Source organism: Pygoscelis adeliae, unplaced genomic scaffold (genome assembly GCF_000699105.1).
Source record: "Pygoscelis adeliae isolate BGI_AS28 unplaced genomic scaffold, ASM69910v1 Scaffold222, whole genome shotgun sequence".
NCBI classification, from domain to species: Eukaryota; Metazoa; Chordata; class Aves; order Sphenisciformes; family Spheniscidae; genus Pygoscelis; species Pygoscelis adeliae.
Window position 1 is genome coordinate 3,049,554 of NW_008824309.1, and position 12,336 is coordinate 3,061,889.

Genomic DNA, 12,336 nt, shown 5'->3' on the forward strand with positions numbered 1-12,336 from the left:
ATACTTCCTCCCAGTATGTTCCTTGGACGTTTAGCAGAAAGTACTTGCTCTTCCTTACCTTCCCCTTCGATCAAACAGCATGTGCTTTCTTTTCACACATCTCCAAGGGAAGGAGAAAATAAGACCTGGACTGGTGGGTGAAAAAGGGAGAATGACAAGCTGTTCCTTGAAATCTGTGAAAGCATCCCAGTACCCCTGGCAGAGCACTGGACCTTTCCCCCTCCAGGGAGGCTCTGTGGACTCTCCAGCCTGAGCTCCTCTACAAATCCAAGGAGGAGTTTTGGTCTCTCAAGGCCTAATCAGCTTTAATCATGACCTCCTGTTTGTTCAATATCTTCCTTACAAGCAATATAAATCAGTTCTTCTGCAATTGAGATTCTTCACAGCCAGCAAGGAAAGGAAAAGGTTTGCCTTATAATGCGGAGAGAAGACCTGATCCTCTCCTCACTAGTATTAATGTAATTCAATAGAAACTGGTATATACTATGAGTTAATTGCACAGCAGAAGGGAAACATTAGGCTCAGAGATTTTTTTCTTCTGCTGCTGCTTCTTAACAGTCCCAGAGTTCATTATTTTAGCACTAAATTATGTTGAAGGACTCAGTCCTAGGAATTTACCAGGAAAAAAATAATTTGTTCATCACTAGCACAATACACTTCCATTTAAGAATTTGTTCTTTCTTGGAAGTTTGACCCCAGACTTCAGACTGTTGAATCCACTTCAAGGCCATTGTTGCGTATACCCCAAACACTCAGTTAATTTCTTTAAAAAGCGACTTATGTCTATGAGCAGGTCGCTTTGATATGATGACCCCGCGAAGGTTCCCAGAGAATGGATGTGCAAATCAGTCATACCACAAGGCAATACAATTGAAGACATAACTTATAAACATCTGGCAGCAATTGGTCTTACAATTGCTAATATTGCAGGATGTGTTTGTTGCCTCTCTGCAATGCTTGGTTTTCACAGTGATTTTTACAGAGTCAGAAGAAACAGGGTAATTATAACATAAGGTTCAACATCTTTAGATATGTAGAACATTTTCTGTTGCATAAAACAAATATTCCCAAAGAAAGTATAAAACATTTTTCTGACTTGCAAAGTTTTTGCAGTCTATCATTTAAATTACTTAAATAAAGGGAGCTTTACTACTCCCAAAAGCTGAGAATATAACACCCGCCATGCATATTAGCTTGATCTTTTTGACAGACCAGAAAAGTGTTTGTGTGTGCCAATTAAAACAAAAATGGATCCCCAGTGGCTTGTTCCTCACACAACTTCTGAAGACTGCTATCATTGTATGCTGGGGTAACCCTGGATAAGGCGGCTATCCAAAGTAAACAAACTTTTCAAAACTTTCATGACAGATGGGGGTTACAAATGCATTTTAATAAGAGAGTTGCCAAAGCAACTTTTTTGCAATCAGCATATATTTACTTAACATCTAGCAACATTGGGAACACAAGGCAGATACTTTCTCACAAAATTTTTTAACAAATATCATTTTTTTTGAAAGATTGGTTGAAGACCTTTTCTTTCAAGCTGATATTTCCCCATCACTTCAATGTTAACTTTGCTCGACATCCAGAGGACTGCTAGATTGGTAAAGCCAGACTGTAATATGAGACAGACAATCTGCTTGATAATGAAATTTCTTTGGTAGTCATAAACATCTTAGAGTCCTTTAAGGAATTTAACTATCAGCATAACCATGACTACCTCTGTTTGATAGGCTGAATCATATAATGGATATGTGATGCAGTATGGATATAATGCAGCTCAATACTGATCCTTTTGTTTCTTTTATTTGCATTTCTTGAATATTAGACTCTCAGCTCACTACAGTACAGCACAGAGAGATATTTTATTTATCCTTTCTGCTGCTCACTCATTCAGCATAAACATGGCCAAGAGACTGGATTATCTGTGAGAAAGAATTTAAGATCAACTTCCAGAAATGCAGTTAGACTTTTGACATGTTTTTAAAAACTTACATGTCTCTGTCCCTGTTTAATTCAAATCCAGTTAATTAAACCACTAAGGAGCATAGTGTCTCCCAACTTTAATTAATTATACTTCTACTGTGGGTGTGGACACATGTGTATCTGTGTTTTATGTATTTATTCTCAAACTGTATTATATTCTAATGTTTGGGGTTTTTTTAAGGATATTTAGAAAGAGAGAGAAAAATCCTAGTCTTCTTTCTTTCTTTTTCTTTTTTTTCCTTTGTTTTTGACTCTCTTCCCACCTTTCCTTTCCCAGCCCTTGTGGCTGCCATGCAGATGGAGAGCAGCGTGTCCTGTGTTACGTGGGGTGCGTGGCTAGATCCCAACCTGCAAAAATGTCTCAGGAAAAGAGAGGGAAAAGCCTAGATTCCTCTTCATTATGGGTAATCAGGATGATTAACATGATTAGAAAAAACCCCACCCTTGTGAGAGAGCAAGGTGAGATGAAGGGAGCAGTGGGAAGGGGGAAGAGTGTTAGCTTTTGAGCTAGAAATACTCCAGCGACTCACATTTCCTTTTTTCCTACACATATCAAGGGCAGCAATCCCAATGCACAGTGCAACAAGAGGAACACATTTTATTGAATTTCTGCACGCAGAGGTATCTGTCAATCCAAGTTTAAATCACTTAGTGTTCACCACAAGCTGTGGGAGTCCCAGGTGACATCAAAATTTGGGCTTTCTGCACTGGATTAGCGTCTGGTGGGGGTTCCACAGTCAAGAAGTGTCCAATAATCCAACGCTGAACCATTGGGGTAGGTTGTATGCAGCTTTACCCCAATAGTCCAGCAGTTTTTTCTGGATGTCCCACATTCAGAAGGAGTCGAACAATGGCTTGTTTCAGTCTTCAGCTGAAATAAGAACTGTGTGGTGGTTTCTTGGTGGCCATACGTGAGCTATACGCGAGCCATATGCTTCCCGAGCTGCTCACTCCATTCCCTTTTGCTGCAGGGTAGAGACTGTGAAGGTTTTTTTGCTGCATTTCTCCTTCCCCATAGGATTCTTCACTTCCTGTATTAAAGTTTGTTCTTGGCGTTGTCTGAAAATAGTTCATCACTGCAAATAATAGTTATAACCACCAGAGATGCATAAGTACACTTTGAAGGGAGTGAATCAATAATACGGTTTTGTATTTTTGTTTTGCTGTTTGAATTTATCGTCCTTTTCCATATCTCCATAGAGTGCCTATCAGTAGGATTACTAAAATTGCCTCCATCCCCATTCTGCAGCTAAAATAAATGTAAGAAACAAATGTATACTGGTAAAGAACTAGAGGGATACCATGAAGGAGACTTTTTTTTTTTTTCCACAGCAATGCAGTAGTCCCCAGACCAAAGTTTGTAGGAAGACTATGGACAGCAGCCCCTGGATTTATCCCATGGCATTTGTTTGGCTTTTATCTCCTGCTTTCCATTGGTGTAGGTATGCACTGAAAGGGAATAATCTCTGAGACGTGTTCTGAAAGGTGATCCAGGTAATCTGTAAAGGTTTGGAAGTCCTGGAGCAACACAGCCATGCACGGCACAATAGCATGTCCCAGAGCACAGCCTAGCACAGGAAAAATATATGATTTGCAGGATTTTTAAGAACTGCTGATCCTGGGTAGGATCCAAGGTATATTTATGTATTATAAAATGGTGATGGTATTAACTAGGTACAGTGTCCCGTATTTCCTGGAGCTATGTAGGTATCTTTTTTGTTTAATAACATAGGATCTTGTTGAGCAGAACCTTGGTACATCATTATGGTGACATGCAAAAGAAGCTCATCCCTCCATTTGCAGCTTTATAAGGTGACAAGAGAAATCCTTAATAAGCCACAAGTAGAATATCATAAAAAGCATTTCACACCTGCCCCCCCCCTCCTTCCCTCTCTTTTTTGGCAGCCCAGCAGTGTATTGAATTTAACACACATTTACCTGCAGTGAGCCGATATTTTCAGAGGATCAATGCTTAACAGCAGGACTTTACTACAGTTCATTGTAAAACTACCATGTGAGTAGATTCAGCCTTTGAAGTGATTTTTCCAAGGTACTGTAGCAAGAAAGAGAATCCAGGCATCCTGGCTCCTCTAAGCAACCTGAAAGGCACACCCTTTGCAAATAAGAGGGTTAATGTCAGTTGTCATTCCTTCTGGGTGTTTATTGCTGACAGCAGCATCGTAATTCTGCCTGGTAAGGTAATGCTAATTCCAGGCTGTAGCCTTTACAAAAATGATGGCAAAGAGAAAGCGATTTCAGGAAATATTAAAATAAGTGAAGTACCTGGCACAATGGAGACTGGCAGCCCTATCCAGAACACTTCATTTTCTTTTCTTTTTTTTTTCAGATTTGTCTTTCATTTGTTTCTCCGGTCCCTCTGTTTATTTCAGCAGTGCCTGATACAGGGACGGTGTGTTAGCACGCCTTAATATTGAACAATTTATGCTTGTTGTTAGTTATACATCATTTAGGGCTGTGATCATAAATTGTTCAATCACAAGGTTTAGTCAAAGCTAGCATTCTTTACTGATGTCTTTTCCCAAGGGTGTTGAAAATTCGATTGTTCAAAGTGCAAATATGGTTTAGCAATCCCTTCCAAGAACCATTTATCAGAAATCCTAAGGAGGTAATATATAAAAGTGGGATAGGAAACCTGCACATTAAATGGGATTTACCAGCCAAAGCCTTTGGAACTGTTTTCCTGTGAATGACTGGAATGGAGCAGAACAAAGTCAATTACTGACTGTAATTAAGGAGTGGATGCATTTAAACTGTAGAGAGCAGTAGCAGTCTTCTTGAAACTGTCTAGTTACTCTGAAGATTAGTCTGAGGAAAGAAAGAAAAGGACTTGAACTATATCTTACAGAAAGTATATTTTAAATGAATTCTCTTCCCTCCATTCTATGATCTGTTTTTACAGATTTGCTCATGAAACACTGATAATATATGATTATCAAAATAACACATTCAGACAAAGAAACTTTCAACGTGTATTTTGCTTTGGTCTTGTTAGCAGTGGAGTATCTCTTTTGCATATCATGCAGTGCAAATGTTTATGCAGTGCTGAATACTTGTATTTTAATAAAGCCTGCATTTACTGAACGGAAGACTGAACTATGTTGTGTCCTTTTTAAGCCTTCAAAATACAGTAAATCTAATTATATATGTTGCTCTTACTTTGAAAATGTTATTCCGTTTTATAATTTTAATAATGATTTGTTTATACTGGGAGAGAGGCATTAGATTGAATTGTTGCCTGTGTTTAGTCTAATTCATATCTGCATGTATACATTAATAAATTGTGATATAATATAATACATTTCAAACCCAAACTTTACTGCGTGAGCCGGGCGCAGAACTGGAGGTCAGCTCCTTCAACCGCTCACCTTAAGATGAATTTTGACTTTCTTTTTTTCCCTTTTGAGAAAGGGAATGGTGAGCGTGTGAGTAGTGATTAACATTATGACTGTGGACTAATAAGGGAATTAAAATTTCCCCAATAAATAACTCTCCCATGTGCGCGGGGAACAATGGGGTGGCTGGAGGTCCGCTCCTGACGGGTGCGGATGGGACGGGATGAACATCTGCAGCCGGGCAGCCTCCCGAGCCCGCGCCGGGGGACCATTCCCACATTCTCCGCAGCGCTCTCACAGGATGTCTCCGCTGGAGCTGCACTGACGGGATTTTCCTTAATGCTGATGACTTTGGAAACCTTCCTTACAGGCATTTCCTCAATAACGGGAGGGTTATAGAACAATTAATAAAACATTAAGCTGTTTTGTTTTTTGTTTTGTTTTGTTTTGTCTTTTTTTTTCCTCTGGTTGTATTTCAGTTTTAAGAAAGATGCGGGGAGTACCCGGGCTGGTGAGGATCTCTTGTTTCTTGTATGCTTTAGTAAAAACTCTTGAAATGGGGCAGATGCAGTGAAACAGTAGCACTTCGGGTTGATGGGTTTACATAAATAGGCTGTGCCAGGTCTTAACAGCTTTTCTCTGCTTTTCCTCACGCTTTGGTCCAAGAGAAATCTCTGTTGTCCACTGTGTTCATCTGTTCCCTGAGAAAGACCTGAAAAGGTTTTGGTCCTTACCCCAAAGAGAATCCCAGCGTGCAGACTAAACCTGCATCCCCAAAATACCGAAACCCGAGTGTGCAATGCCCGCGTGCGGATGCTACCGAGTTTTGCACAAGCAACTCTTAGCAACAAAAAGAAGAAAAAAAGCAAAAAAGCTTTGCTTTCAGAGCTGACAGGAGCTGAGCTGGTTTGGAGCATGGGCAAGGTGAGCTCCTGTCCCTTGCAAAACGTGGTGGAGATGTAACCTTCCATTCACTTGTCTGCAAACGCGCAGAACTGCTGTGGCCTGGATCACGCTCCGTGGCCACATGCACCAGGGATCCGCTGAATAATCCTGGGGCAGAGTACCGCACAGATTTGTGCCTCAGTTTTGCCATCTGTAAAATGGTCTTTTCGACCTGCTGTGTAAAATACCTGGAGATCTGCCCCGGTGAAAAGATATATATGTAAAAAAAAAAGTGATGTATCATTATTATCACGGTGGTTTACAGAAGTTCAGACCAACAGAATATGAATGCATATTTCCACCAGATATTGTTAGGCAGCGAAACAGCATTATCAGGGGAATGGATATCCTTTTGATAAATATTCCCAGTGAGTGGGTCAAAAATGTAAATTGACTTCTATTCAGACAAACTGGGGATTTTTTTTTCATGATAAATGGGCTCCTAATTACTCTGCTACAGCTATCTTTGATGGTAATTTTTTTTTTATGTGAAAACGAGTGACATTATTAATTTTACCAAAATGCTTGGAAGTGGACTCTGGAATCACAGGTATATAATAAATGTGTAAACTCGAGAAAGGAGGTACCAGATATAAAAATCATAATACCAAAATAGAAGTGGAAATTGAAAATAACAGGAATTAATTCTCATATTGCATTCATTTCTTTTCAGGGTGCTTTGATTTACTTTTGAACCGTGTCTTGTAACACTGAGTTTCCCGGCTTTTCTTAACTTTTGTTACGTTCCCGTTATTTTTGCACTATTTGTGTTCTGTGGTTGCATTGCTGAGACAATATCTCGTTTGTTGTGACATATTCAAAACAGTTTTCAGACAGAGGTTCAAAACTCCTCAGTAACTCAGCACTCCAGGAGATAATTCTTGGTAGAGAGTAAAAGCGTTTGGGTGTGTAGGAGAGAAAATAGAAGAAAATAATCTGTCCGGTGTGTGCTTTCCTTACCTGTGTGTGCCCATGCTCTCCCCAGATCACGACAGCATCAGGAAATGAGTTCCTCCTCCAGTCGGATATCGACTTTCTCATATTGGATTGGTTCCACGCTATCAAAAATGTAATTGACAGATTGGTATGTATTTGTTTTGGCTGTTACCTTTATTAATTAAGATGTAGCAATTTCAACTTCATTTGCTTAGGCATCTCTACAGGTTTTAGGCAGTCAGCAGCTAGCTAGACATTCCTTTCTCTGAAGGATATAAAAATATGTATGCAAATCTACTAAAAAATGTCAGATAAACAAGGTTGTGGAACAAAAATGTCATTTGATTCTTGCCTCGAAACAGAACATTACATTTATTTCTCCGAAATAACAAGGACATTGGTTTGCTGAGGGTTGTAAAAGCACACAAGCACTTAATAACTAATGAATTTTTGCATTTTCTGTTTATGCAGCCTACAGTATATAATCTTCAATAGAACTATTAATACATTTGAGCCTTTTATGAATTTTTGTATTACTTATTCACAAGAATAACACTAGCAAATAATATTCCTTTGTAACTGATTGCTGTTATTCTCCCAGGAAGGCTGGGGGTTTTCTACTCGAAGTAAGCAGGGCTGCATTTTATTAAAACAGTTTTTAATTACCAAACCAGATTCAGCTGTAGCTTTTTCTTTCTTTTTTGCCACTCTCAGTACAAATTCCAAATGTCTTCCTCCTATCCCTGCCTGATCCAAGAACATATTTTTTTAGAGGGCACTGACTTTCCTTGTTCACTGCAGAAGCCGGTGAGAGAAAAATACCCCCATTTCTTGCATTTTTTCAGGGATTTTGCTGCGATGGAATTGGCAGAGCGGGCAGAGGCAGCCTCTTTGAAAGGGTTAATCTGAACATGGCTACTGTTTCCTTAAAGAGCTACAAACATTATATTACCCTGAGGCTATAATCAGCCAAGGAAAGTTTGATCTGATGATGTATGTCTTCATATTGTGCATTTCATTGGGTGTGTGAGGATATTGATATCCTACTGAAGATTTTGGGGTGGAGTTTTCCGTGGAGACTCAGAACGTTGTGGAGGGGGTTTTTTTTGCATGTTATTCAGTTAAACATCTAATAGACTCGATTTTTTTTTTTTTTTTTTTTTTTTTTTGTGCAACTAAAGTAATACTGTGGATTCAGCAGCTCTGAGCGGGCAGCGAACCACAGCAGCAGTGGCTGGGGGGGGGCAACTTGTAAATGGTTCCGGTGCCGGAGGGCAGGGCTTGTCCCGGCGAAGGTTTGCCTTCGCTGTGTGCGCAGGACAGGATGCCACCACGAAGCACTCAGTGACCGTTTCATACATGTCATTTATCTCACTTTTAAAACTTTGAGTGTGTAAAGCCTTGCAGCTTTCCAGGCTGTTGGGACAGCTAAATCTCACCTGACCAAATGCCGTGGGAAGAGATGTGTGATTAGCAGAAATATCATCTCCTTTTCCCTTTTATTTTTTTCTTATTTTCTCTGTTAATGGTCCCTAATTGTCACTTTGTATGCCAGTGAATTGGAGCAATAGAAAAGTCCCCCGTCCCCTCCCCACTTCTCCTAACCTCAGACCGGCAGAATTCAACCCCAAATTTCTAAGGATGTTTGAAACAATTGTGTTTGCAAGAATATTTACTGTAACTATCTAAAGCAGAAAGGCAATTTAAACAACCTTCCTCTTTGCAATCATTTGGAAGTAGCCTGCAATGTGGAAATAATTTTGCTCTCTAAAGCCTGAAGAAGTAGGCCTTTTGTTTTCCTCACTTAAATGGGAATGTATCTCAGAAATTAAGATCAGTCTGTCAGGGCCATAAAAGCTCTGCCATATGACAAATTTTGCATTACACTTTCCTTAAATTATATACTCACTGCATCACTTGTTCTGTGTCTGTTAGCTTCTGATTCCGTACTGGCATTCTGTAATCTCTTGCTTCATTCTCACAAATAATAATTTTATTAAAAGCATACACATACGTATATATATATTCTTTTCCCAGCCAAAAGAACGGAGTTGTACATCGAGAAATTTGGAGTTCAAACTCAGAAGATCCTCCAGCATTGAATTACTGAATAGCTTAGACACTGAATCCAAAGAACCAAAGCCTGAGCACAGAAAATCTTTAAGTAAGGATTTTTCTTTTGTGTTTTTTTTTTTCTCTTCTTTCCTTTTTAAATAACTATGCCATTACAGGGTAAGATAATTTTTATTACATACAGAATGTAAAGAAGATCACTGAGAATTTTAAAGCTGAATGTGTTCTGTGCTGATATACATAACTTGCATTTAAGTAAAGACAGTTACTAGCTCCACACTTTTAAAGGGTGACATTCTCTCCTAAGCAAAATAAATTTGTTTAGCAGCAAAGACATTTATTCAAGCCATTTATTTTTAAAAATAAGCAACATGAGTCCTATGCTAATAGTCTGTTGCAGTTGCTTTGTTTCCATTTTAGTAAAATACCTCAAATTACCAGAGTAATTTTGTCTGTTGTATATTTATACACTGAATTGCTGAAAGACCTGACGTATCCTCTGTAGCTGACAATCAGTGATATAGCTATAATTTTATAGAAGGTAAATTCCAGGGACTGAGGTTGATTTTTGTCAGTGTGATTAGAAAAGAAAGTGATCTAAAACCAGCAGGGATGTGCTTTATTCCACTGAGACTTTCCTTTTCCAGTTTGTGCCGAGATGCTCATGATATTGTGGGCAGTAGACGCAGGAGCTGGTGCTGACCATAAATCACTCACTCAGCATTTTTTTTTTGTTTTGTTTTACCCTCTCTCTTGAATTTTTGTTTTTCTTCTTTGTTTGGCAGGAGATTCACATACTGCTTCTAATGTAAGCACCATGACAGCTTTAGATTCGCATGCTGGTATGAGATACCTATAGGTACCGAAGTGCTGTGTAGGAATTTGCCTGCATGCATTTCAGTGCAGGATCAAAGCCTTAGACGCTAAAAAAAGAGTTGCATTAAAAAGACCCAACATAGCTATTTTTAATTATCATTATCCACACAATCATAAATATATGCACACATGCGTGCGCGCATGCACACACGAATACAGAGATTCATTAAATAGTCTCTTTTTGCAGACCAAAGCTTTTTGTTGTTGTTGTTTTCCTGTTATCTTGGAGATTTGGGGTTTTTTTTAAGGTTTTTCATTCTGTTATAAAATATAAAGTAGCCTGAACGTAGCTTGTGAAAAATTGTCCCAATATCTTTGTACTGTGTTACGTTGCATTTCTCAGAGGAAGAAAAATAGGACTGAGAGCATGGTAAGTTTTGAGGGCCTGATTCTGCTCTTACTGTAGCTAACAGCAAAATGCCCATAAACTGTCTCAGCACTTGGGGAATTTTTATTTATTTATCTAGACTTCTCACATATCTTTAAACGGTAATTTGTCAGACAAAACAGAAAAAATGAATATGAGCAGTGACAGAGACCTAGTCTACGTTTCTTTTCAAACCTTAGAGAATCCTGAATATCTCTGTTTTGTTAAAGGCTATTTAAACTATTAAAAAATATGAAAATATCTGCTGTGAAATCTTACTGAATCGAAGCTTGCATTTAAATACTGTAGATTAGGTTGCTTCTAAAATATGTATTCAGAACTTTTTTTTGGCCCCTTGAGATCAAGCAATTATGTGGAATTAGAAAAATCATATTATTCACTTACTTATTAGTAGTCTAAGCACAAACTGTATTGTCAGTTTTCTGCCTTTGGCTTTCTGTGCCCTTAATGTTCACACAAGTATCGTAGCCAGAATTATCGGCAGCTAGAGCCAAAATTGCTTTAAAAAGGCATGAGAACTGGTAATGACACATTGTTAGCAGTTAACAGGTGGTCGTTTCATTGTCCAGTTTGACTGCAGAGCACAGAGAAGATATGTGCAATATCTGCAAGTGTGTTTATAAAGTTCTTACAAAGTTTAACAATTTTATAATTTTATAGTGCTCTTATATTATTGACTACTGCCAATGCCAAATCCAAACAAAGGAGATTATTTTTAAAGATGGCTTAAAACTCCTCCAGTTTAACACGGAAGACGAGCAACTGATGTGTTAGCAGGCCACACCCCTCCCCCGAGAATCTTTGATGAAATATTCGGACAGTTCAGACTCATTTGTATTTACCTTCTCTACATTTTAAGGGCTGCAAAAAAATGTCCAGTTTTAGACTTAGTACTGCTGTGTCATTGGGGTTTCTTAGCAGCACAAGTATGTAAAGGACAGGTATATTCTAACCAAAGTATTCCAGTAATTTACTCTTTAATTCAAAACTGGGGAGACTGCCCCTAGAGACTTAGTAGCAGGAATTTGGGTTTTATGTTTAATCCTAATTGCTTCTGCTTACACTACAAGGACAAATGGTAATTCTCTGTTATGCTTTTTGAGCTGTAGACACTGATTTCATTGAAAACTGGGCTCAAACTGCCAGGCTCAATTTCCAAAGTTCACAGACTGTCCGTCTTCTTGGTCACACAGCTTTTCAGTGGCTTCTCTTCCAGTTTGGATTCAACTCATGTTCTAATTGAAGTTTTCTTGAGCTAAGACGAAACCAAGGATGGCCTTAGGGAACATTACCAAAATATGTAAAACCGTGATCTTGCTCTCAAATACAAGGAAAGAGATTACTCTTTATTTTATAATGCCAACTATTTCACTGATTTAATTTAGACAGCTAACGCTGGGTCAGAAAGAACATGTTTCTCACCCTAGCAACCTCCCCTATTAGAAGATGTATACATTTGGTGCAAGGAAACCGCCTTGCAGCGCCGCTCCTTTTTATGCCAATAAGAGTTCTAAAGCGATAATTTTTAAAATTAGTGGCAGACTTCATAATTTCCAAGTAATTTCGTTATCATTCAGACTGTAGGTTTTTGGTTTTTTTCTCCTAAGGTTGCCAAAAAACCTCCTAATTAGTACCAATTATAATTGGGTCTGCTGGTAGGTGGTCTGCCACGTTAATTTTATACCACATGAAACCAGGCACCTGGGTTAGACTGAAAGTAGAGTTGCTGTCGCGGTGCATGGGAGGTAGGGAATAGATCTGTGCATTGCAAGGTTCCCA

General features: G+C 38.8%; 1 protein-coding gene across 1 annotated transcript in view; it reads left to right on the plus strand.

Moving 5' to 3' along the window:
* Nucleotides 1-12,336, plus strand: part of ARHGAP15 (Rho GTPase activating protein 15) — a 340,420-nt gene that overhangs the window by 168,251 nt on the left and 159,833 nt on the right. Inside the window, exons 7-8 of the mRNA XM_009318944.1 lie at nt 7,270-7,368; nt 9,258-9,384. Coding sequence (XP_009317219.1) covers nt 7,270-7,368; nt 9,258-9,384 — 226 coding nt within the window. The remainder of the gene's footprint in view (nt 1-7,269; nt 7,369-9,257; nt 9,385-12,336) is intronic.